Source organism: Podarcis liolepis (genome assembly GCF_965112155.1).
Source record: "Podarcis liolepis genome assembly, chromosome: 5".
In the NCBI taxonomy this organism is placed as follows: domain Eukaryota; kingdom Metazoa; phylum Chordata; class Lepidosauria; order Squamata; family Lacertidae; genus Podarcis; species Podarcis liolepis.
In genome coordinates, this window is record NC_139556.1 from 41,913,387 (window position 1) to 41,941,346 (window position 27,960).

The 27,960-nt window shown below is 40.6% G+C and overlaps 1 protein-coding gene across 2 annotated transcripts in view; it reads right to left on the reverse strand.

Moving 5' to 3' along the window:
* Positions 1–27,960, reverse strand: part of ADGRA1 (adhesion G protein-coupled receptor A1) — a 313,690-nt gene that overhangs the window by 208,284 nt on the left and 77,446 nt on the right. For both annotated transcript variants that reach the window (XM_083505930.1, XM_083505931.1), the window contains 3 exons: positions 14,133–14,204; positions 9,841–9,912; positions 1,158–1,229 (listed from right to left, as the gene is read on the reverse strand). In XM_083505930.1, the coding sequence (XP_083362056.1) occupies positions 1,158–1,229; positions 9,841–9,912; positions 14,133–14,204 (216 nt within the window). The remainder of the gene's footprint in view (positions 1–1,157; positions 1,230–9,840; positions 9,913–14,132; positions 14,205–27,960) is intronic.

The following is a 27,960-nucleotide window of genomic DNA, read 5'->3' on the forward strand; positions in this document are numbered from 1 at the left end:
TGCCCATTTGACATGCTCAGAACCACTCTGGGCACAATTCTGTGGAAAAGTGGCATACAAACAAAGAGGCACAGCCTATGATGTTTTGATGCCTGAGGCAAATTGCAAGATGGCGTCCTCCCCACCCCACAATTCCATGTGCTGAAACCAACCAGATGGAGGATGAACCTTGCTTCAACAGTAGTGATGGAACAAAGCATCCTCCACTGAGGGCAGCATGCTAGCTAAGCAGGAATCATGGTAGGCACAACACCTTGCTACAACACCTTTACTACCTTATACCCACTCTATCAGCTGCCTGAGGCATCTGCCTTACTCTGCCTAACGAAAGCCATAGATGGATATCTGCATTATGCCTTCCAAAGCATTTGACTTTGATGGGTCTGCATTATAGTCTTTCAGTTCCATAATTCCAACAGACGATGTCAAATTCTATTTCTAATTTAGCGAAATCAATAACAGTATATAGGCTCTGTACTATTTAACTGCCACATGGAAGTCTTTAAGCAGAGGTTGGATGGCCATCTGTCATGTATGATCTAGTTGAGATTCCTCCATTGAAGGGGGTTGGACTAGATGATGTTGGAATCCCTTCTAACTCTACAATTCTATGAGTCTATGCAAGTAATTATAGAAGCACTATTTACCCTCTACACTCGTTAATTTTTCATCATTATTTTTATTGTTTAATAAAATCCCCCCATCTGCTAGAAAAGAGGAATGTTTAAATGTGTTAACTCTAATAAGTAGGTTTAATCTAAGTAGGGTTATAATGAACATATAAGATGTTTTATGTAAACACTGTAAGGAATTAATTTACTTGTTCTCTGCTTCCATCCACCCCTTCATAAAATGTTAAGGGAAATCAACCATAAAGCTTCAGCATTTTTTTAAAAAAACAACTTCAAATTAAAAATCACAATGAAACAATTATTACAACCCTACTGTTCTGGCTCCAACACAACTGTTTAATATTCCAGTGATCTGAAAATATTCCATGTGACAGAAAAGGATCAGAATGTGTTTTACAAAATGCACATAAGGAATTTATATTAATTTTACTGAACATACAATGCTGAAAATCTATATAATGATGAAGCTAATCACAGTGTAAATGGAGCCAAAAATGGGCCTTTATCTAATCAAGGCATACTTACAAGGCTTTCAGAGCTAAAAGCTCAGAGAAGAGTCCATTCATGAGACTTGAAAAAATGTTCCCTGATAAATTCCTAAAAGGGGAAAAAAATATTTTTAAAAGACATCTCAAATCACACCACATTTTTTGTTCTCACAAAAAAGCAGCCAAGGAATATCCAATTAGGCCAAACATATCCTTTGCAGAAGTAGGATCTGATTTTATAACATTTACTACCATCTCTAGACTTTCTAACCTTGGGACCACCCTGGCTCTTTAAAAAAATGGTGCCTGGATGCAGTGATGGTTCATCAAACTGAGAATCAATCCTGGTAAGATGGAGACTCTGTGTGTAAAAGGTTCCCAGGTCCCGGAGTTTGGGGCGTTCACTGGTTCTGGACAGGTTGCACTCCCTCTGAAAGAGCAGGTGAGTAGTTTGGAGGTGCTCCTCGTTCCATCTTTGTCACCGGAGGCACAGGTGACACCTGTGGCAATGAATGCTTGTTATCAACTCAGGTAGGTGCACCAACTGCGCCCTTTCCTGGACAGGGATAGCTTAGCCACTGTGATTCATGCATTGGCTACCTCATGACAGGACTACTGCACTCTCTGTTGGACTTGCCTTGCAATTGATCTCAATGCAGAATGCTACATCCAGATTGAGCAGAGTACCTGGAGACAAACTTATTATACCAGAGCTAAGAAATCTGATGATCAGCTGCCATGTTGAAGGGCATGTTCGGGGAATGTATGAATTCCCCGAATCACTGTATTACTTTCCTTCATATGTTTTTTATATTGTTTTACTGGTTTTAGGCTGTATTTTTTGTTTTTGTTTTAATGGATATTGGTTTTATATTGTACATAACATAATAACATAGACCACTAAGCAATTTAGAAATGTTTTTAAATAAATAAATAGGGTGTATTTCAGCAAACATGTTTTGTTTGTAACATGATTGGGTTCTTCCTCCTCCCTGCAAAAATAAATAAATATAAATATAAAAAAAATCCCTACTCATTATTTGTTCTGTGCTTGTCTCTGGCAGTGAAGAGAGTGATTAGCTGTTCCAGTAACATTTACACAGTAGCCAGAGACGTTGTTACATGATATTGTACAGCTAATCATTGGTGATTATTCAGAGTCAGGATGAAATAGAAATCAGAGGTACTTGAATCAAATAAATGAATAAAATTTAAAGAAGCTTAATTTGCAGCAGAAGGAATATTTATATTTTCAAAAATCCAAGCAGAGATTTCAGTCGATCCATCAAAATGGGTCTAGATATATTATTAAAGGAAAACACCAGTCTTCTACATCACCTGATATTTAGAGCAGAGTATTCCTAAGAGATGTATGAATTACTGAGAGCCCCATTACGCTTTCAAAATTACTCTGCGTAACTCATCCTTAGAACAAGCAACATGGCCACTGAGGAGGAAGATGTAAAGAATGCCTTTAAAATGTGCAATTTACAATCATGTTTCAAATATGAACAGCTCACCACACATAAATATGGCCAAGGGATAAATAAGCAAGTCATGAAAAGACAGGCCAGTATATTAGTCAGGCATATTTTTAGCTATCAGCTACCATCATCCACATCTGCCATCAAATATGAACCATTTCAGTAAACTTCCTCAGTTAAAAAAATTAATATATAATGTAAGTATTAAACTCAAACCAGAAGAGGGCAGAGGGGGAGGAAGGGAGAAATCAATCACAAATAATGGTGTGTCATAAATTTGTAAGTCAGATTCTAATAGTGGAAAAGATATGAGACATGAACATCTCCTCTCACAAGGGAAGTCTCCTCCAAAGAAAATGAAAAGCAGATAGGGTGGTGGAACTCATGCTAAGGAGATTGTTCCATCAGAAGAAGCATTTCTGCTTGCTGGACAAAACAACCTCTCCTCTCCTGCCCCTGTGTACTGTTCTGGAGATTCTCCTTTCCTTCCAAGCAGATTTCAGAAAGACACAGCAGAGGGAGGAGGGTCCTATTGCCATAGCGGGAGTCATTGGGCTGGATTCTGCTAGCACAACAACTTGCATCAATTTGGCCCATAGCATACAACTATATCAAGCATATGAACAGCATTTATCAGAGAAGATAAATCTGCTGAGCCACAGCCACCAAAGACGTAAGGTAAAAACTAAGTTTGTTGTTGTTTAGTCGTTTAGTCATGTCCGACTCTTTGTGACCCCATGGGCCAGAGCACGCCAGACACTCCTGTCTTCCACTGCCTCCCGCAGTTTGGTCAAACTCATGCTGGTAGCTTCAAGAACACTGTCCAACCATCTCGTCCTCCGTTGTCCCCTTCTCCTTGTGCCCTCCATCTTTCCCAACATCCAGGGAGTCTTCTCTTCTCATGAGGTGGCCAAAGTATTGGAGCCTCAGCTCCAGGATCTGTCCTTCCAGTGAGCACTCAGGGCTGATTTCCTTAAGAATGGATAGGTTTGATCTTCTTGTAGTCCATGGGACTCTCGAGAGTCTCCTCCAGCACCATAATTCAAAAGCATCCATTCTTCGGCGATCAGCCTTCTTTATGGTCCAGCTCTCATTTCCATACATCACTACTGGGAAAACCATAGTTTTAACTATACAGACCTTTGTCGGCAAGGTGATGTATCTGCTTTTTAAGATGTTGTCTAGGTTTGCCATCGCCTTTCTCCCAAGGAGCAGACGTCTTTTAATTTCGTGACTGCTGTCACCATCTGCAGTGATCATGGAGCCCAAGAACGTAAAATCTCTCACTGCCTCCATTTCTTCCTCTTCTATTTGCCAGGAGGTGATGGGACCAGTGGCCATGACCTTCGTTTTTTTGATGTTGAGCTTCAGACCATATTTTGCACTCTCCTCTTTCACCCTCATTAAAAGGTTCTTTAATTCCTCCTTACTTTCTGCCATCAAGGTTGTGTCATCTGCATATCTGAGGTTGTTGATATATTTTCCGGCGATCTTAATTCTGGCTTGGGATTCATCCAGCCCAGCCTTTCGCATGATGAATTCTGCATATAAGTTAAATAAGCAGGGAGACAATATACAGCCTTGTCGTACTCCTTTCCCAATTTTGAACCAATCAGTTGTTCCATATCCAGTTCTAACTGTAGCTTCTTGTCCCACATAGAGATTTCTCAGGAGACAGATGAGGTGATCAGGCACTTCCATTTCTTTAAGAACTTACCATAGTTTGCTGTGGTCGACACAGTCAAAGGCTTTTGCATAGTCAATGAAGCAGAAGTAGATGTCTTTCTGGAACTCTTTAGCTTTTTCCATAATCCAGCGCATGTTTGCAATTTGGTCTCTGGTTCCTCTGCCTCTTCTAAATCCAGCTTGCACTTCTGGGAGTTCTCGGTCCACATACTGCTTGAGCCTGCCTTGTAGAATTTTAAGCATAACCTTGCTAGCGTGTGAAATGAGTGCAATTGTGTGGTAGTTGGAGCATTCTTTGGCACTGCCCTTCTTTGGAAAAACTAAGTTAGTCTCTGACTATATGCAAAGTACTTTCCTTATTGCAAATGAATAATGATGGACCATTCATGGCATGTATATATATGCACAATCTAGCCTCCTTCTTGTGTTAAGAAAGTGAAAGGGATTTACCTACTGGAAAGGATAGCAGAGTTGAGACTGCATGGCTCCCAGAGCCCACCGTCAACATTCATACATGGAGTGCGGATTCCTGAGTTGACAGAAATCTACACAGGTAGACCTGCAGACATACAGACTTTTGCTATATCAGGGACAGGGTTGGTGATGTGGTCCCACTGTTCCTTTCAACAGATGGACCCCCGTCACATTATGAATGCATGGAGTGGGTTGCACATTAATCTCATCAAATTCCAGGGCCTCCACTACCATCTACATGGCATCCTGCTATATCTCTCTCTGCCCAAGACCTCTTCCTTCCAGTGATGCATACCTGGATAAAATGAGTTATGTTCATTGGAAACAGCTTTTTGTCCAAGCCAAATTCCCAGACCCCCTTCCCTTTAAAAAACTGACTTACAAACCAGTGGCAGCAGGAGCGGCAACACACTGGCTGAGGGAGGCCTATCCACCCTCCTCATCCAGGGCCTTGGCACAGGACCAAGGCTTTTCCAAAGGGTTCCTGCCAGTGCTGTTTTTCTGGGAAAAGAGATGCCAGAACTCACCATGAACACCTCCCTCATTTCTCTTAGAATGGCAATGGCGCAAACCTGAGATGTATCGGAACTGAGTTCCGGTTAAAGGTAAAGGTAAAGGGACTCCTGACCATTAGGTTCAGTCGTGACCGACTCTTGGGTTGCGGCGCTCATCTCGCTTTATTGTCTGAGGGAGCCGGCATACAGCTTCTGGGTCATGTGGCCAGCATGACTAAGCAGTGGCATAGCGTGGGTTGCCAGCACCCGGGGCAAGTAATTTGCACCCCCTAACCCATGGATTTGCGCCCCCTAACCCGTGGATTTGCGCCCCCTAACCTAACCCCCAGATGTTGCGCCCGGTGTGGCCGGCCCCCCCTGCACCCCCCATGCTACACCACTGTGACTAAGCCGCTTCTGGCGAACCAGAGCAGCACACGGAAACGCCATTTACCTTCGCGCCGGAGCGGTACCTATTTATCTACTTGCCCTTTAACGTGCTTTCGAACTGCTAGGTTGGCAGCAGCAGGGACCGAGCAACGGGAGCTCACCCTGTTGCGGGGATTCAAACCGTCGACCCACAGCGCCACGTGCGCCCCGAGTTCCAGTTAGTTCCGGCTTTAAAAAAAGCCCTGGTTCCTGCCAATGAGAAACTTCCTATGGGCCTCCTGGAGTTTGTCACTGGCCAACTTTCTCATGGTGGGAATTATGCTAAGATTATTATTAGTACCTTCATGCATCTGATGACGTGGACTCTAGTATATGAATGCATGTGCAACAATCAATGTGTTGATCTGCACCAAGACTCTGGTGTTTTTACATCAAGAGACTAGCACACCTACCCCACTAGAAATTATTTCCCCTTCCTTTGGCCTTTGGAGCTGGGAAAAGGGGAGGCAATAGAGAGAAGTATTCAACTGGAATGCTTTTAAATCTTTGCAGGCTGAACCAGGAGATGCTCTACTGCTTTCAATAAGCAAAACAAACATAATTATCGCAGGATGGTATTTATATATGCTAAAATTATTATTGCATGTCGAGGACCCCCAAGACACACCCGAATAAAAACACGCTTCACACATCATTTTTGTTTTTGTTTTTGGCATAATTTTGGCCACAACTTTATTGAATTACAGTATGTGAGTGGTTGCTTAGGCATTGGTTAGCAGCTATCTGTTGGTTTAGGCATTGGTTAGCAGCTATCTTGGAGGTAGGAACAGAAATGACAACCGCATCCCTGTGGAAGTCAATTTTGGGGAGAGAATAAAGCTGGGCGCTAGGCTCTCATCTCTCCCGAAATGCTCCCAGGGACTCTTGCGTGGCCCTAGCGCTTTGCCAGGGATTCGGACAAAAGCATGGCAAGCCCCTGGATTCCTTTAATGGAATACCCTTGCAACAGCAGCATTGGAGGGGCAGGCACAGCCAACCACATCCCCTCCACCAACCAAAAATTAACCAATGCCTAACCGCAACCTTACAAATTGTGACAATTTGCTACGCAGTAGGCAAAACCCAAATGGCACCAGCCAATCAGCCAAATGGTAAAATTCTTACCAGGCCCCTGCCCCAAAGCAGATGACCCCATGAGAGGCATAGCAAGGTCAGCGCGAACAAACCCTAAATAAAGGGAGGGTAGGAGGGTAATCCGATGTGCGCAGCGAAAAGAGGAAGCTCAATGTTGCGCACAGGGAACATATATAGCACTCCCATCAATCAAATGAAATTGCAACAATAAATTTTCCCCAGCAACAATTGAAGGTGTCCAATCAAATTTGTGGCCATCCAAACTAACCCGCCCAGCAACAGGGGATGTCATGGTTGCTCCCACCGCAACACGTGCTCTCCATGAAGGAGAACCCACTTTCTCATTGTTCCTGTACAACTAATGTTATTTTCTCCTACTACCTTCACTCTCCTTCCTTATTTCCATAATATGCTTCCCAATCTAATCTCTAAAGCTCAATTGCTCCTCTCTGCCTTCAACACCACTCCCTTACCCCCACCCCATGGTTTTTCACTCTGGCCCTGGCCTATCCGACACTTCCTGATTCTTCCCTATTGGTTCTCATTAGCAAGTGACCTCATTTCCTCCTTTTGCACTTTATCAACCACTTGGCATAAACCTCTTACCTTTAGCCACAATTCTTAAATTATCACTATGTCAAGATTTCCTTTCGATCATATATGGTAATACCATATTTGCAAATTAAGGAAACGGGTATCTTAATTTGTGCTTTAAGGACATTTATTTATTTATTTATTTATTTATTTATTTATTTATTTATTTGTAAAAGTAAAAAAAAAAGAATTTTACACTAATAAAAAAGAAACAGAGGAAAAGAAGTACAGAGACTGCATGTGTACATAGCAAACAATTAATCAACTTAAATGAGTGCCAAACAACACACTGAGTACTTCATTAAAATTGATCAGTCTGCGATAGTGCCTCTGAAGGTAACCCAGTGAGAAGATTATTAGTTTTTCTGAACGGCTCATTTGTCTCCAAATTATCAATTAATCTGGCAATCCCTTTATAATTCTACTACCATTTTGATCTTTCAAATGCTTTTCAGGACAATAGAGGCTAGAAATTAAAATACTATCAGCAGATGAATATTAACAACTGTATAGTACAGTTATGAGATTGTTCAAGGTATGTGAGATACACCACCAAGTATTAGACTTGAATGCAGAAAAAAGACTGAAAGTAATTCTGTTGAAGGAACACATGCCATGCCCCTGAAGATTCTGCTTAAATCTATTTGGATAGATTCAGAACTGTGCATGAGGCAAAACTGTTGTGTGTGGATCAATTTGGTGATTAATGTAATATGGTGGAATATAGACCTTCCTGACATATCCTAGAGTTAATATAATCAAATCACAGATGGTATTGACCTGATAGCTCATAATCTTGGTTTTTGCTTTACGCAAGCTATACACAAACACCTAAACTTCTATTCCTGTTTTTAAATATTCTGTTACCTTTTATACAAAACACATTGTGCCTGCACTTCCTATGTAATAGTTAGGAGATAGTACAGTCATACATACACACCAGAAGTCAAGCTTTTACATACTGGTTCAAATAAAAAAAAATGTCGTCCCCCCCCCCACACCTTAGTTGCTTACATACCACTAAGAGCTTTGCAAGTTCTAGTTTTACTTTTTGCTTAACAGTTTTCAACATCTACTTCAAACTTAGCATATTCAAACCGTACAAACATTTAATTTTTTTGAATGGTTTTTGCTGCCTTTGGGTTTTGTAGTTGGCCCTGGCGTCATTTGCCCCACTGTCATTTAATCTGATTGGCTGCAGAAACACATATGATTTAGTGTCATCACTTCAGACATAACATCATGGCAAAACCTTGGTCAAGGAGTCATCCCAGACAATCGCTTTAATTTAATGTTGTGCCGAAAAGTTCCAGCTGGAACTCTTTCATCATATTCATTGGAGGCTGGGTGTGTGTTTGTCTGTGTGAGTAAGAGACGGGGAAACAAATTTGAAGGGAAAAGCTCAGTCTTTGATGGGCTAGAGCAGGCATGGCCGAACTCGGCTCTCCAGATGTTTTTGGGACTACAATTCCCACCATTCCTGACCACTGGTCTTGTTAGCTAGGGATGATGGGAGTTGTAGTCCCAAAACATCTGGAGGGCCGAGTTTGGCCATGCTTGGGCTAGAGGATAACCTTCAGGGCAGGGGACTTAACATTAATATCTGGATGCACTGAAGGCGTCCCCCCTTTAACTGCAAAGACAAATGTACACACACACACATACCCCACTTGTCATTGTGGTAAGTGGCAGCAGCATTCCTAATCTGGTCCAGAGTCATTCCTCCTCCTTTATGGAAGGCTGCTATATCACAGTGTAACACCCTTGCAGCTACACTCTTCAGGTAAAAATGGCTGTCACCAGTCATGGATAGGCACAGTCTTTTATTTTAATCCCACAATGCTCTGGGAGGGATGCTACGCTGATATAGCATCCATCGAGAAACGTCTGAGGGGGTGTGGGTAGGAATGACCCCCAGATGGGTTAGGAACTCTGCCACCACACAACACAGCTGGGAGAAATGAGGTTCAAGAGAATGATGACAAAGAAGATGAATCAGTTTTTAAAAAATGGTACTTAGAAAAAGCAGCAGAGGCTTCCACAAACAGGAAGGAAAGAAGCAAATTTCTTAAAGCAAACTTCATCTCCCTACCAGTGCTATTTTTCTAGAAAAAGAGGTTCCAGAAGTCACCATGAACGCATCCCTCAGTCTCTTATAATGGCAATGGGGCCCACCTGAGAGCCGGTGGAACTGAGCTCTGGTGAGTTTTGACCGAAAAATAGCCCTGCATAACCCCATTCCAAGGGAGGTGGTAGTTCTCGCAGCACTCCAGGATTTTTCAGAAGGGGGGAACTGAGACCCAAGAGTGCCTGTTCCCAAGAATGTAACTCCATTCATGTAACTCTGGATAAATTAATTTAAACTCTTAGGAAAGTTACAATTCCTTTAAGGCATAATGATGAGTCGGTTTTCCTAATTGCAATAGCTGGTGTTTTTGATAGTTTTGAAAAGTACAATACTCACAATTTATGAAGGTTTTTAAGGCCAACAAAGATTTCAGGTGTTAAACAGCCAATTCTGTTATTAGAAAGATCCCTAAATAAAAAAGGGGAGGGGATAGCATTAATGAAGGGAAGTGCAAAATCATGAATAGTCTCGTTAGCATTTTATCCTCATGCAACCTTTAGACAGCTAATACAACTTTAAAAAGGATAACTGTTTTCTAAAATATAAGATTTATCCAAAATATCCAAAATATATAGAAAATATATAGAAAACACAGTATAGAATACTTTCCAGACAAGTAGTTCAATAAAATATGTTATTGTATTTAATCTGACTTCTTCATAAATTAGTCATATGTATAGAGATCTCAGAAATGGATGAAAAAGAAACTCCAGCCCCCCACAATGCCAATTTTTAAAGTAATGTTAAAGAGATCATAATCCACACACAAAAGGAATGGGTACTACCTGACCCAAAGCTGGGGGCAGCCAGGAGGTTTGATGGATGCAAGGGGTGTGTGTCTTAAACAAGGGAACTAAAAGTGTGTCTGAACTAGAGCATCCATCGATCATCACCTAATGCCTTATGTCTTGTACCACCAGCATTCTAGGCTCTCAGGAGACCAGACAGAACAGGCCTTAGGGAAAGGTACCCAGACTGCAAACACTCTGCACCACTCTTAGCTTGAATGTGATCAGTTGACTCTCCAAACAAACTGCAACACCGTATAGCTCATACAGCCGCTGCAACCTGGCAGTAAAGCCTCTATTTTTTGTTTCAATTCACTGCCCTGGCTCACTGGTTCAAGGGTTACTGCCCTGGATTGTGATACCTGCCTGTCTTTGCCCTACTCAACACTGCCCTACTCAACACTGTATTGCTGCCTTGGAATTCTTATGCCAGGCTGTTATTCTGTTATCCTGGCTCTTTGATCCTTGTCTGACAGATCCCCTGCCTAATCTGCAACCACAAATGTTGCCCTACTCTTCCTTAACCCACTCACAGCTCAACTTCATCAGCACCCATTTCAGAACTAGGAGAGATGGTTCAACTTATCTAAAAAATATTTTAATACTAGTTTGGTCAACTGATAGAAGCAATAGGATATCGGGATTTAGACTAAATTTAACCCAGAGCTGGTTTATAAATAATCTACTTATTTATCAACACTTACAGTCCACCCTTCCTCCCAAAAACTCAAATCAGTCACTTTATATATGACTCTGATGAACATTTGGCTAATTTGGGCATCAAAGCAGAACGCTGCATTGCTGAATACTTGCAGGATATGCATCCCTTTTCTCAACATATTCAGTGTAGCTATTAACTGAGACCAATTATCTAACCCAGTCTAAGGGAACTTTCTGTGTTCCTATGAGTCAGAGGCAGTTCAGGAAGAGGAAGGTTTGAGCATGATGGCAATCTCGATTTAGGGGGTATCAGCTGTGCATGTCAACACAAGAACTAATCACAAATGTGGTTCACCCATCTGAACCTGATGAGACTGAAGTATATGCAAGGTGAGCTGACCTGAAAATGAACCTATATGGAAATTGATATTGCAGAGTTTGTGCAAAAATCTGTGAATAGTATAAAACTCCTGTGGGATTTTGGGCCTCTCTCTCTCTCTCTCTCTCTCTCTCACACACACACACACACACACACACACACACTTGTGAATTATCCCACCAAAAAGTAAAAGTGCTCTTCAAAATCTCTAAATCAAACACTAAAATCTAAATAAAGTTTGATACTTATACTAAAATCTGAACATGTTTCGTTTTCAATTTTTAAAGAAATGAAAGGGTATTTAGCAACTAAACCAAATCCCAAAATATTTAACTGAATGGGCATATTAGTTAAACCAAGATCTGCAAGTTTATGCTGCTCTTTGTGAATTGGTTTGCCAAAGTGATGGCAAAAACCTCTGCCATCAGTGCTATCTCCACACCCAATATGTTGCATAGGTTTTTAACAGTTTTTCTTAACAAGGCATCAACAAAAAGAAACAGTTTGTACTAGCCTGCTTTTGGATGCCTTTCTACTGTTCCTTATTATTTCAGACCAAATTTACCTCATGTCACACAAATCTGGTGTTCATTTTTTTTGCTGTAAATATTTATACCAGAAATGTTGACTCATGAAATTGATCTTGTAAAACAACCAGACACATGGCCTGTGCTCAGATTTATTTTTCCTCGTAGACATCATTTTATGTTAATCCACGAGATCTCTTTCTCTGCCATTGCAGATACTAAATTATCACAGTACAGTCAGTCAGCGAGAAGGCTTCCAAATGAAATTGTTAATTTTATGTAGATTTGGCAGCCTGTGGTTTTCCAACTGACTCACAAAGCCTCATGTCACTTGCAAGACGTCTGTGTTACATTAACTTCAGCTGCTTACTATATCCTCTGTGGAAAATATATGAATGAATAGGAAACAGACTAAAGCACAGTCTTAAAGAAGTTAGCAGCCTTCAAGCACCAATTGCAACAAGAAAGCCATTCATTTATCTTGTAATGTAATCTTCTGTTTCCTAATCAGGCAACAGAAATAATCTTTTCTTTTCTTTTCTGGAGAAACTCATAATTATTTAGAAATAAATTATAATCGGGCTATTCACTGACTTTAAGATATTCCATATTGCATTGAAAATAATGTCTGAAACTGGTAAACAACCAGAAACACATTGTATGGAAGCCCAGAATAGTGATTATTTTTTATTTCTGTCTCTAGAGCGCCTGCTGCAGCATTTTTTCTCCAGTTATTTACAAACCCAGGAGCTTCTGCTCTGTGACCTTTGCCTTCACGGTTCTTTTGCTTGTGGCTGAGCAATATTGAATCACAGCTTATACAGCTTCCCCATTCTCCCCACAAGAGGTCAGGGTTGTGTTATTAGAGTACAATCATCTCCATAGCAATAAGACTCAATTGTCATCATAGCGTTTTCGCAGATTTACAGTGACTCAAAGTGCATTCAGATTCACAGAGCAGATCTATTTGGAAATGTGCATAATTCCCGCACATATCTTGCTGTCCATACACTGACTTTCCAATTTTCAGAATCACAAAGTAGATCTGTTTGGAAGTGCATTTAATTTTTAACTAATATATTGTCCAGTCTGTATCGCCTCCATTTTTGAAGTACAAAACCTGTGCAAAATTTTTGTTGTTGGTGTCAAAGCCCAACTGTATTCAGGAAAGGCAATGACTATTATACTTATCGTCCTAGTGGTGCAACAATAAAATGGCTAGCACATTTGCAAAGCTAAGCAGGGTCTTGTATGGTTTCAAACTGGATGGGAGACCACCTGCTAAGATTCCTGCATTGCAGGTGGTTGGACTAGATGACCCTCAGAGTCCCTTCCAAGTCTATGATTCTATGGATCCATAGCTGTATATGCAGTTCATGGAGTAAACTAAGAACAGATAGGCAGTACTACTAGGGTGGTCAAATATATAGGACAGGACTCCTGTACCTTTAATATTTTATTTATTAAAATGTTTAAGGCTTGCCCTTTTTCTTTTTCTTCTTCCTATCATCATCATTATCATCATCAACAACAATTATTTATACCCTACCCATCTGACTGGGTTACCCCAACCACTCTGGGCAGCTTCCAACAAAATATAAAGGGACAAAATAAAAGCTTCCCAAAACAGTCATATAATTGTCTAACTCTCTGACATCTGACAGGAAGCTGTTCCACAGGGCAGACACAACTACCCAGAAGTTCTGATGGATTTGTAATGTGTATCAAACTAACTTTAAAATGTATACACAGTAACTTAAAAATACGTATTTAAATTGCACTCTAAAGGATGGGAAGAAGGATTTTTTAATCAGAGGCAATCAAATTACCAAATATAGCATATTTTACAAGAAATTAGTGATTATATCATTTCTAGTAAAAAGGAAGCTAAAGAACTATATAAAGCATATAAACATCACATAGTTGGTAATTAATATGTTGATTATCAAGTATTATGTTGATTATCAAGTACTATCAACTACAGATGTATATATTTTTACACTTAACTGAGCCCTCCTTGGAGCTTAAATGTTAATTTTAAATCATCGTAAAGTTCAGAAGAGTTATCATAGAAACAAATTTATACTTGTCCATGTAGGTAAAGCACAAATCATGCGTAGAAAGAAAAATCTCAAAAAGAATCAAACAGCCCTATATGTAGTTCATATGTCCTACATGTTATAATTGCTTGGTGACATATTCCAAATTCCCCAAGGACAGAAATGTCAATATGAGTACAATTTCTAAGGTAATTCAGATGGAATTAATACTTACAGACGCTTCAGCTCTGAAAGTCCATAGAAGGCCCCAGGCTCAATAGTACTAATCAAGTTATTCTTCAGATCTCTGGAGATACACAATAGCAAAAGCAATTAATTATCAGTTTACATACAGCTTTTAGTCTCAAACACAAGCAGAAAAAGAAGATGGGTGAAGGCTGAGAATTCTTTAGGATTTATTGAAGGTAATAATAAGGAGGGAATAAAACAATGTAGTTGGGGGTATTATTTTGGGGGGCTGAACATAAATTGAGGGGAAGGGGAGATAAGAGGGGGGAAACTTTACTTTTGTTTATTTCCACCACCCAAGTTAAAAGTCCCAATTAAAATGTACAGCTTTACCAGCTGTAGGGAAAATGCATTATTAAGATATTCCATGAAAGGCAGTGAAATAATGACAGAAAGTCTACATATTGATTTGCTTCCTGATCACGCACAACTTAATGATGTACTTGTGCACTTGCATGCTCAGGAAGTAGTACACTGAGCTGCAAGTGCACATATGTATCACTAACAGCATGTACAAATCTCAGGAGACTCACAAAGGCACACACTTGGATAGAGTTGAGGAACTAAATAGGTTTTCCACCTTTGATCTCCAGAAACAGATGCAGAAATGTTTCATTGGCCCTAATGACCTTGCATACTACCAACATTGAACTTTGTGTTTGAATCAATGGTATCTGAGACAGATATCAAGATGACAAGGCCAACAAAGACATTAAGGAGAACTGCATGGTACACCCCACTCTAACATAGCACCAGTACAGGCTTCATTTGGCTGGGTTGCACATTTGAATGCTCATACTGTACATAATTTTGTGTGTGTGTGTGTGTGTGTGTGTGAGAGAGAGAGAGAGAGAGAGAGAGAGAGAGAGAGAAACTACCATGTAGCAGGAAAGCTAGACATAACTTTACTCCCTTTACATGCGTGTAACATTCAAATATATGATCTCCCACAGTCCTTCCTACATGTTTTATTCTGCTTTTAATATTCTGTTGGGAGCCTCCCAGAGTGGCTGGGGAAACCCAGCCAGATGGGCAGGGTATGTATGTATGTATGTATAAAAATTAAAATAAAATAAAATAAATAAAAATTACATCAGTTCACATAGGCAACAGTGTCTGGTGTGGTGGTGCTGCAGAACTGCCCTCTTAACACTAGCATTGCTGCAGTTCACCAGTAAAGTGCTGAGGATGCAATGCTGGACTGGTTCTTTCTGTGTACCTGCACCCAACCTGCCCTGCCCCATCCCAGTGCCATCAAGCTAAGCTACAGTGATGCCAGAGCCAGGAGGGCAGCTCTGCCCCACCACACCAGGTGCTACTGCACATGCACATTTTTACTTCACCGTGACGGTGTAGTCTTTTGAGTGGCTCCTAGTTATAGGAAAAGCAGGTCCAGTCTGTTAGCGGAGCAAAGTTCTTAACCCGAGGTACCACTGTATAGATATATAGTGTATATATAAAATAAACACTGAATTCATGTTTAACATTAACCTTTTAGACACGCAGTATCATGCAGTATAAATTAGGAAGATTTACTAGCAGAACTTTTCCATTATGCTCATTTACACTTTGGACTGTCTTCACGCTCTTACCATAGCTTCACCTCATGTAATCTTCCCCCCCCCAAAAAAACCCACCAACCTGAAAATGTTCCTGACAAGTTATATATGCAACATTTCAGTAACTCTGACATTTGAGACAGCTTCCCTTCTTTTCCAGCCTCTCTGAGAGGAAAACAGTGTAAAGCTTCTGAGAGAATAGAACTGGGAGGCTGAAAATTCAGATGAGAAATGAGAACTTAGTGGCATTACACATGCTTGCACCCTCAGCAGTTGTACACGCAATCATAGAATAGCACAGGTTTCACTATAGATCCATGGTGTGCTAACAGGGTAAGTGCAATCACATTTGAATGAGAAGCCAGACATATACAATTCAGTGTTGGTGTGTTGTTATTCCTCTTTTGGCAATACTTTTAAATCAGGTCTGAAATCCCTAACAAAAGAGAGTTTCTCATACTGTCACTAGTCACATTAGTTTTTGAAATCTAACTACAAGCTGCCAAGCCATTATGGCCAATCGTCTGAGTTGATGGGAAATGTAGCTCAACACCAGGTTGGCTGCCCCTGATTTATATCAAATGATATGATTAGTTGATCCCTTAAAATACTTGCATTCAAGGTTCTAGTAACATTTTACTGTATACCAACAATGGTTTGTTTGCTTAAAAATAATTTGGTGAAGTTATTATACCCAAATGCCCAGTCTTCTTGCATTCGTGTAGGCTGCTTTGGGGGTTGTTTTGTTTAATCAACATTTGCCCTATGCTCAGCATGGCTCTGTTTTCTAAACAAAGACACACACCACCATTTAATTTTATAAAATGATACCAGTAATCCCCAACAGGTGATGGCAGGAACAGAGCTGTAGTTTTTGAACAAAGTTGAAAAAATGCTGTGGCCATTTAATAACCCCTTTAAAACAGAGGGCAGACAACACAAGTGTTCTTTGTTTACTTAGCAGTAATCCTTGTAATTAAAATACTTGCCTACAAAAGCAAAGATTTAAAATGAGCACCAAGAAAAATCTCAGTAATTTATCCAGAATTTCCTACAACCTGGGTCAGAATGACAGCTCCCAGACTTGACTGCAGCAACACAAATGGAAGTTTGTGCCATGGCAACGTATGGAGTACCTTATATATCCAAAATATATATAAACCCTTCACTAAATGACAGAATCAGCTCATGAAGACAATTATTTTTATACCATTCATTAAGAACATTTATATCTTGTTTGGCCACCAACAATTTAAAAGGGGCAGGGGAATCCATTTCCAAAATACAAACCAAAACATAACTGGTTGGATTCAGATTTAGTTGTGCATTTATTTCAAAAGGGCTTAAGGCAGTCATAATCATAATAGAAAGAGTACTGTTAGATGATGTCATCAGGAAGGGACAGCTTTGATTAGAGTTAATTGAGATAAAGCTATTGAACAAGTCTCAGCTCAAAGGTTCCTGTGCATCTCCTTCCCAACTTCCGCAGATGAAACAACCTGGCTCATCAGGTTGTTCAAAACCTAGGTTCATGGTTTGTTTCCTCAAAACAAACCATTAGTGGGGGGTTTTCTTGGCTTACTTCTCATGGCTGGTTTGGGGAAAACAAACCACAAGTCCAGGATCAAATGACATAACAAGTCAGACTCTGGCTTTTTTGTTTAACTGAAGTTTAGGAGTCGGGGTGGGAACTTCTGAGCAGCACCATGCTGCTTGTTCACATAAAACAAAAAGTTGGTTTTAAACTATGTTTAAATGTGTTGTGCAAACTGGGCCAAAAATGGCAGAAGGCAAACCTCCCAGGGCAAAGAATTAATTCCAAAGTCTGGGTGTAGCACAGTGGGTGAGGGGGAAAGGAAGAGAAAGTGGGGAGCTACACAGGCGCAGAATTAATATTTTAATAACATGAAGAATAAGATATCTGAACAAATAAGGAATGAAATGTGACAATCCCATTGCTCTCGAAGTATCACTCTTCTGCAGGGAATCAGCAGAAAATTATGATAATGTAAACATTGTAGCAGAATAAGAACTACACAGTACGGGCAACACTAAACAACTGTAAAATGTCAACACTCCAAGATGTATTGAGGAGAAAAACATAACAAAATATCACATATCTATTCAACTACAACTATTCTCCTGTTAAAAAAGGAAGAGAGGAAACAAGCTTTCTCCATAGAGACTTAGCACAGAGTAGGGTTAAAAAAATCCTCAGTTTCTGCTAAATACATACCTTAGCTGATGCTGGGACTAGTCACTCCTGCTTCTATCAAACACAATTTCTGGCCTCAGCAGAACACAGAGCCTGCAGATCTAAATGCCCAGGCCATATTGTATTAAGAGTAAGGTACCCTGAACCCAAACATTTTTGGAACTTTAAAGCACAAAAACAGCATTTCGAAATGGATTTTGAAATGGACAGAAAGCCAATGCAGTCATTGTTAACAAGAAAGTCTGCCCCATCAGCTACTTGGCCTCAGCATTTTGACCCAGCTGCAGATAATGCATGCTTTTTGAAGGCAATCCCACATATAGCACATGTTAATTGTCCAAATGAGAAGTAACTAATGGCCAAAATGGTTCACCATTGCTATATCTGATGACTCAAAGAAAGGGTGCAGTTGTTGAAAGAGCCATATGTAAAAGCACTTCAAGTAACATCCTGGCTTAAAGCTGAGCATGGGAGTTCTACCAAAGTATGAGTTCAATTCTACAACAGGTCTGCCTCCACATCTAAAACATGTTTTACTCCCATTCTCTGAATTACAATCTTAGATACCATGCACACTTCTGCCTTATCTGGATTAAGTTTCAATTTATTCATCCTGTCCATTATGGATTTCAAAGCTGACTGAGGACTTCAGCATCTTCCTTGGGATGTGATGGCAAGAAGATATACAGTCAAGTGTCATCAACATGCTAATGGCACCATACCCTTGATCACTAGACAATCTCTCCCTGGTGTTTCACGTAGATATTAAACAGCATGGGGGGAGGGGGCAGACGAGAACCCTGTTGGACAACCAAAGTGCCAAACTGAAGTCCCTCAGAATCATCTTCTGGAACCAATCCTCCACATAGAACCTGGACAACCATAAAATAGTGCCCCAAGTCCCATCCCAGCTAGGTGATCCAGAAATGTGGTCAATAGTATGGAAAGGTCCAGCAGAACCCACAGGAGTTCATACCTCCAACTTTTAACATAAGGCTGTTAGAACTGAAACTATACAATTCATGCGACTACAGATAAGTTTACAGCTGCAAGTCTGATTATACCAAAGCACCTTGAACTGTCTGAGTTTATTGCTCCATGACTGTGATACAGATTGTGCAGCTGCCAAACATTCTACCATAACACCCAGCAGAAGTAAGTGTCAGTCATTATGAGAGAAGCAGCACAAGCAGGTTTGTTCAGAGGTAAGTCTCATTGAGTTCAACAGGGCTCACTTCCTGAAAGCATACTGAGGACTGCATCCAAAGTCATGGTTCCATTGTCATCCTCTGTGTTAATTCTGTTCACACTTGCCTTTCCTCCTCTGCTCCAGATAGAAGGATGATTCTTAGACCGCCTGGTAGGGATACACAGCATGTACAAATTACAAAGCCTATACATAACATCCCTATTGCTTTCTAACAAGGCAATTGGAGCAGTCTTCAGATGGAGTAACAATTTGAAGTACAAGAAATGTCCAAGCTCTGCACATACAGACATCCACACCCGTATTTATCCTGCCAGAAAACTCTTACATTTTCTTGCGTAATGCAAAATTATCCATGCTTGTTGAACTCCAGAGAAGAATAGTGTAGCCTGTTTGTGGATAGGGTGATCTCTATCTTATCCTTTCACGAATCTGTGCTTCAACCTTAACCAGCATTCAGTTTTATTTTCTTTTGGCAGTCTCTTGTTATTCACCCCATGTAAACATAAATTCTAGCCTAGTTCTCAGAACTTTCAAATTGCTGTAACTGTGTAACCGGCTGTAGCTCTGTCCAGAATAGCATGTTCAGCCAACCTTTGTGGAAAACCTCCAACCACTTGGGAAAAGAACTTTTGCCTTCTGACTCTATTAATCCTCCAAGTTATCAGAAAGACCATATTCCCTCATATGATCCTGTCTGGGTTTTTGAGAACTTCAGGCGAGGCCCTTCTTTTGGTCCCACCACCCTCACCGGAATGCTTGGTAGGGGATGTGGCAGAGGGCCTTCTCAGTGGCTGCAATGAGACTTTGAAACTTCCTCCCCAGAGAAGCTAGACTGGCTCCCTCCTTACTGTCCTTCTGCCAGCAGAAGGCCTTCTTGTTTCAACAGGCTTTGGGGAACCGACTGCTTTTAATGAAAGGGTTAGTGCTGTGCTGTTTTTTTATTGTAATTACTGTTTTGGTTTTTGTGTGTGTGTGTGTTTTTGCAAATTATCCAAACAAATCATCCTTGTCCCCCCCATTTTTTCCCTCCCACCTCCCTAACAAACCCTTCCTCCCTCCCCCTATGACTTCCCTCAGCTACCTTCTCTGATTTCTCATCCAATATTAACTTCTGCATATTATAAAACTGTATACATCCTTATATTATCTATGTTATCCCTCAATAAATTTGTGTATGTTTATTCAAAACCTGCCAGGGAGTCCAATTCATTTTGTTGTTGTTTTTAAATAATTTGTGAAAGGTTCCCATTCTTCTTTGAAGTCACAGTTGTCCTTGTCTCGTAGTTTGGATGTCAGTTTCACCAGTTCTGCATAGTTTCTCTTGCCACTGTTCTTTTGTCGGGGTTTCCTCAGTCTTACATCCTTGTGCAATCAAGACTCTTGTTATGGTTTTAATAGGTTTTATATACGTATATCGTTTTAGTTCCATCGGTGTTTAATTGTTGTTTATTTATTTATTTTCTATGTTCGTAACAGTTCTTATTTTCATCTGTAAGCCACCTTGAGGCCCATCAGGGAGAAAGGTGGGGCACAAACAAAGAAGTGCTCAGGATGGAAGTCTTTTCATTGAGGGAAAAATAGGTAAAGGTAAAGGGCCCCCTGACCATTAGGTCCAGTCGTGACCGACTCTGGGGTTGCGGCGCTCATCTCGCTTTATTGGCCGAGGGAGCCGGCGGTTGTCCGCAGACAGCTTCCGGGTCATGTGGCCAGCACGACTAAGCCGCTTCTAGCGAACCAGAGCAGCACACGGAAATGCCGTTTACCTTCGCGCCGGAGCGGTACCTATTTATCTACTTGCACTTTGACGTGCTTTTGAACTGCTAGGTTGGCAGGCGCAGGGACCAAGCAATGGGAGCTCACCCCATCGCGGGGATTTGAACCGCTGCCCTTCTGATCGGCAAGCCCTAGGCTCTGTGGTTTAACCCACAGCGCCACCCGCATCCCCGAGGGAAAAATACCCTGTCACTAAAAGAGATTTCCAGTTAGTCTTCACTGCCCCTCCTAGTAGGTACTCAGCAGGAGGAAAGTCTGCTCACCCTTCTGCTCCTCCCTACACATCAAGGAAGCAACAGAATGCCCAAATGTGGAAACGCCTCTATACCGAGATCCCTGGAAGGAACCTTGAGCTTTGATTCTGATTTATTTACTCAGGAACTGACTACATAAGAAGCGCCCAAAGCCAAAGGGCCAGAAAACTGCAAGTGAAAGCCATAACAGAGCCCACTTATGCTTCTAGTGCATGTCATCTGTTTAACCTTTTGTACTACACAGACTTCTGCAGTACGCCAGCTGGAATAAAACTATGCATGCATCAAGACTTGGCTATTGGAAGAGCTCGACTCTCTTTTTTAACATCATGTTTAGCTGCGCCAGCAATGCTTGCCAAATATGGACATGAACTGTTATACATATTTTCTTAGTATCGCAAAATATTCAAGGAAACAAATCTTAGCAAATTTCGCAACGAGTTGATTTATTGCTATGAAAGGTAATTTAAAAAGCACTATGTGCTTATAGGGTGTGGGGAGAAGGATGATGTTAAGCTATTATGACCAGGAACAGAAAACCTTTAACAGAAAACAGAAAAAGAGTTACTCGGATCCAAAATGCATCTGGAAAAATTGTCCATTGCGCCTCATCAAGGCCAGAGGAGGACATCTGGCTTCTTGATTTTTCAAATTATTTTTAATCTCACAGGACATTTGACCGAACACTGTTCCCAGAAAATCGCAGATTATATACTGCCCACAGCCTTGGCACTGGATGGATGAGCACATTCTGATGATGACCATTGTACAGTAATGCGACAAGCATTTAACTCAACAAGCTTTCTCTATCTAAATTCCTTTGCAGACAGAGAAAGATGCCAAGAGTTATGACAAATCCTTTCTGGTTTTATGTTCTATTTCATCATTTTAGTATATTTATTCTTTTTTAAAAGAACACATGTGCACTTGCACAGATACATACAGGTGGGCAGACATTTCATAGTAAATATTAAAACTGTTTTGGAATACTCTGAATGTCCCTTAAAAGCTTTTCTGTGCAGTTAAATAAGGAAACTAAAGCAATTTATCCACATATTTTGCATGTTCCATCCCGAAAAACAACTGCTGAGCTTGGCAATAAAAATTAGTAATGTTTGGTACTAATTACACAAAGCAGCAGCAAAGAGAGGCTGGGCCACACACAGAGCACTGGCTGTGGCCAAGCAGAGAGAGAGAAGCTGAACCATTTTAAGGAGCCATTTCATATAATATAACACATTCTTTTTAAAAATAAAAATCCCAAAATAACTAACACTTATGGTTTAGTATCATTTTGGCAGAGATTTCTAAGCTGAGTACCAATGATGTATCATTTGTGGTGTGGGTGTACACATCTGGCTGCATGACCTGAAAATAAATCAAAACCAAACTACTGTTATAATCCAGCTATAGGAAGCTACATTAAGTCAAGCCATGCTATAACAATTACACTGTTTATATCAAGGTTGCAAAGCTACTGCCAGAACCTTTATTGGAGAGTTAGATCTCTATTGCAGTTTTATTACTGTTACTGGAAAGATAACAGTACCACAATTTTAATTAAATATATTGTTGCACGCCATCCCAATCTCTAAACAGTGCAAGATTTTAGGGTTCCCAGTCACCTAGAATTCATGTTTCCTTTTGGAAATGAGGCATAGCAAAGACCGTGGTGTCTCTATGATTTATGGTTTATGATTTATGGTATATATAACCTGAGGTTACGAATAGTGGGGTTCACAGCATTAACTCTCCCAAAAGGTCTTGCTTCTTCCATAGGTGCAGCCTAGGATAAGATTCAAGCAGAAATCCAGCATCTTTTCTTCTTCACTCAGCCTATCATTTCACCAGGAACCTTAGCTTGGCTTAATTAGCTCTTGACACTTGCTGATTCCAGGCAATTAGATGTGTCTAGTACACATGGGTCTTGCAGCCAGAGTTCTAACACATGGAACCTTGATTAAATTCTAGCACTTACTGGTTCTGGAATTTAGAAGTGTCTAGCATCCACAAACTCATAACACTAGATAGTGGTGGTGCTGGTGTGATGGAGCAAATAAGAAGAAACCACCTTTTTGTAACCAGTTATTCTTGGATTTTAAAAAGAGTTCCAGCCACTCCTTATGATCTTAAGGCAGAGTGAAAATTCTGGGTTGCACTTATATGTGGATTTTAAAGAAAGCGGAGGAATCTGACCTCTTGGTGATTCAGATAAACTTCGCGGGCACTTCACAATACCTTGTGCGAACCTGATTTAAGGCAAACAAGTTACTTTGACTCTTCTCTAAAGTTGATCTCAAGAGTCTAAATTCATTGTTTCTCTTGGGGATGATACAGCGCAGGCAGCTCTGAAAATAACTCGCTGCAACAAAATCTACTACTGTTGCCAGAGATCTCAATAATTGATGCTATGCTATCCTCAGAGATTTCGTTCTTTCTTGGTAGGCTGTTTTCATTTCAGCTGATGCTCAGAACTGGGGAAAATAAAACTGTTTAGAAACAAAGGTCTAAATCAGATTGGAGTTAAAAGGGGAAATGAAATGCTGGAAACAATCTTAAGCAACCTGAAACACCTCTTTTTTCCTTTTCCTTTTTTGCTTTGGTAGTTAGGATGTCCTGGCTGAGACCCACAAACCTCAACCTATTTGATTTTGGGCTACTTGGACAAAATTCCTCAGGAGGGTGGATAGTGAGGGTGGAAAACCAACTGTGTTGAATAACAATGGAATACACAGAGTTCAACCTGGTTCATAGTCTTGACTTAAGCATAAAGTGTTACAACAAATGGCTATCTGATTCTCTCTGAAAATTTCCAAACTAGGAAATTCCATGGCCTACTTAAGAGATGTTTCTTTCACTGCTGGCCTGCTTTTGCAGTTAAATCCCAATGCATATAGTTAAAGCATTTTTAAAAAATGCCATCATATGCAGATTCCCAAATCTCAAATACTGCTATTTAACTGGCTACATTTCGTAAGTCTGTTTCCCATCTGTACAGCATGTAGTGCTCATAAGTCCACCCGCACCCCTCCTCTTTGGCTGATAAGTGGTGGGAAAGGGCAGCTCTCGAACAATGACCTTCCATATCTGGCTTCCACTCAATGCACACTAACCCCATTCTCCCCCAGTTTCACTACACTGTTACAGCTCATTAAATTCCATTGAAGGATGAGAACTCTGATGTGCCACTAGATGCACACAGTTTGTGTTTACCAGCTGAAACACTGTATGCAGTGTTGCTTACAACACAGTCCTCTAACGCAGAAGCTATCGTGCTGGCTACCTCCGACAATTTATCTATTCATATCACGCTGGAACAGTGGCTGCTTTAAAACCATTGCTGCCTGTGCTAATGGGGCGGGGGGGGAGGAATATTAAAAACCATCACAGTGAAATCTTTGCTGCCATGAAGGGGTCATTGATCCAAGAGACAAACAACCTAGTGTTGATGATTTAACAAAACATTTTTCACAGAGATTACATGCTCATCCATCAACTTACAATATTTTTCCCATTACCAAAATAAATGACCACTACCCCCCTCTGCTCCACAGTCCGCCAATTATAAGAATTAGCAGCTATATTGAATCGAATGCAGAAATTCTTACATTTTTATTCCAAGCAAAGGCTTTTGTAAGTGCAAAGACAGAGGGCAGGGGCAGGGGTGGTGATTCACATTTAAAACCCAGGCACAATGTTCATATTACTGACTGGGAGGAAAAGAGAACATAGAAGCTTTGGAAGTTCCCGGCACTGACTCTGTGAAAGAACCCAGTATACAGAGTGACCAGCGCTGCTATGGGGCTTGAACCTGAATGATGTCCTGCCCAGCTGGCTTTCCAAGACAAGGAGGAAGTTTATAACTTCTTCTCCGGGGTTCAAAGCCAAGTGAGGTAACTCTTTCTGGCTACAGCATGCATGACATCCTTGACTGACCTGACACAAGACAGACCACTATTCTACATTACAGCTATTCTGCCATTGCTGCTTCCAAACAACATCTCTGACCATTAGCTACTATGGTGACAAATCGGGTCTACTTTGCCAGCTCTTTACTTATGCAAAGACCCCATCCTTCCTCAAAAAGGAATGTGCCCATGCTAAATACTTAACAAAACAACACCACCACCCTGGACTGACTAAGATTAAGATTACGATTTCTAAATACAAGTGTGATGAACAGTACAAAAACAACATATAATTCACTACTTGACAAAAAAGGGGGGAGAACTGAAAAACCCCACATTCACATTGGTCAGTGCAAGGTGGGGCAGGTTTTGATCTACGTGCAGGACAGCAAGGGTCACACATCCCTAAAGGTGGCTACTATTCACATGAGACAGAGGTGAGCTACTTTGGTTAGGAAGGAAATCTTTCACATTAATGCTCCAACTACATTCAGCAAAGTGCATAAAGCTGTAATGTTCTGTCATCTGAATGACAAGGTTCATCAATAACACTTGGCAGCTAGGGAGGGGGAATCCTGGTAAATTCAGACATCAGCTCCTGGAAGACTACTGAACATCTGTAACATGCAGATTTTTACTGAGCATTTAAGTGCTGAAGCTACTTTGTTTGGAAGATCAGAACAGTGATAAATGAAATTATTTCATTATACCTACAATTTATTCTTGGTTTCACATTCCTTATCATTAAGTTATGAGTTCAGGACAATCATTTGCCATAAATTATATTGCAAGCTGATAAATATTTTTCTGCTAATAGCTTAGCTAGATTGTCATTCTGTTGATGTGATTTACAAACGCTGGAGTACAAGAAGTTTCTCTTTCATTTCTACTTTAATAACTTATTTTTATATCTGCCACAATGTTGCATATTTCGCTGTATTAAAACACAGAATTCTGTCTGTTCATCAACAAACAAATATGAGAAATGAATTTAAGTGACATGAAGGAAATTAAACATTGTCATCTTTTCAGTGGATTATTTGTTGGTTATATTTCATATTTTTTATTACCAGGCTTTTGTGATAGTACTCACTAATATGGCGTATCCACCTTTTTGCTGCCTATGGCAGCCATTTTGGCACTTTTATCAAGATTGCACATCATTTTCTTTTACCAAAATAAAAACAAAACACAGTCTATTGCTGTACTGCGGGTGATGCCTTACAGAATTTCATAACCAGTTATGTACAGGTCTCCACTTTCAAAGATCCTTCAGTCTAAAATAGGCAATTGGGTAAAATAAATAAATAAAGAGAAGGAGGAGAGAGAGAGAATGTCACAAAACTGTAGAGTCGGAAAGAACATCATGGGTCATCTAGTCCAATTGCCTGCAATGCGGGGTCAGGCTTTGGTCTTTGAAATTTCAGTGGTGCCTTCTGCAAGGCCAAAATTGGGTCTCCCCCTGCACACACACTTCTTACCTTCTATTCTGCTCAATTCACTATGCCATAGTTGCAGCACCCTGTGGCGCCCCCTAGGCTTTGCGCCCAGTGCATCAGAACTAGTCACGCTGCCCCAATTCCACCTCTGGCAGGAATCTCAGCTAAAGCATCAATATTCAGATAGTCATCCAACCTATGCTTAAAAACCTCCAAGCAAGGAGAGTCCACCACCTTCTGAGGGAGTCCATTCCATGGTCAAACAGCTTATACCATCAGAAAGTCCTTCCTGATGTTTAGTCAGAATGCCCTCTCTTGATAACTGAATCCATTTGTTCAGATCCTAGCCTCCAGAGCAGGAGAAAACAAGCTTGTTCCATCTTCCACGTGACAGCCCTTTAGATGATGGCTGTCATATCTCCTCTAAGTCTCCTCTTTTCCACACTAAACACACCCAACTCCCTCAACCACATAAACCTTGGTGTCCCTTGATCACCTTGGTTGGATCCTTTTCACATGTAATACTGGAAAGCCAGGTGTCCTTCATCTTACGTATATTTGTGCAACTGATTATTCCTGCCTAAGTGTAAAACCTTACATTTGCCCCACCACCACCATTGAAATCAGAAGGCTAGTGAGGGAGAAACCTTGCCAAAACAACAGTTAGATGTAGTTAGCTAAGTTGAGAATTATCATAACATGGATTCAGATTCCCTTTCTTCTACAGATGAGGCCAAGGGCTCAAGATGAGGCCTCCTCACCAAAGAAAAAGCCAATAGCAGTTTTCATCATCCTGGAGACATAACTGAAAAGTAAACTATCTGTTGAAGAATAGACCATTTATCCCAAATCAGCAAGATATTGTGTATAAAATGCAACAGTACTGAACAACCATTGTGTTGGTCTTACTACTGCTCCTGATGCTAGTATCTAACTTCACTGGCAGGATCCAATGGCTGTGTGTTATATCCCAGAGGATATAGGGTCATTTGGACCCATAAGCACAAACCTAGGCAACCCCATAATAACACAGCATTAGACCATAGGATCAAACCATTATTTGTGATAGATTGTGGTTAGTATAGAAGTTTCTTTACAAATTCCTCGCATTCTTCAGCTAACATGTGGTAGAAGAAACTACTCTTTGTCGTCATGTTCATTCTGCTTTATTTGAGCTGCTATCACAAAGTTCAGGAATGGGAATTAATTATAGATATGTCACCTGGGCTTTTGCCCAAGTATCGCATCCCTCTACTCAATAAACCCCTTGACTCTCTCAGCAGAGTCTTTATTCCATCTAAATGTTGGTCTTAAAATAAAACTTGCAAGCGAAAATAAAATGTATCCTGTAAAATATGTTCGTTATGATTGGGATGCCAGTTTATTTTTTGGAGGAAATCATTTGAATCCAGTTAACTTTATGATCTGCTAATTATTTGGTGACATACAAACACTT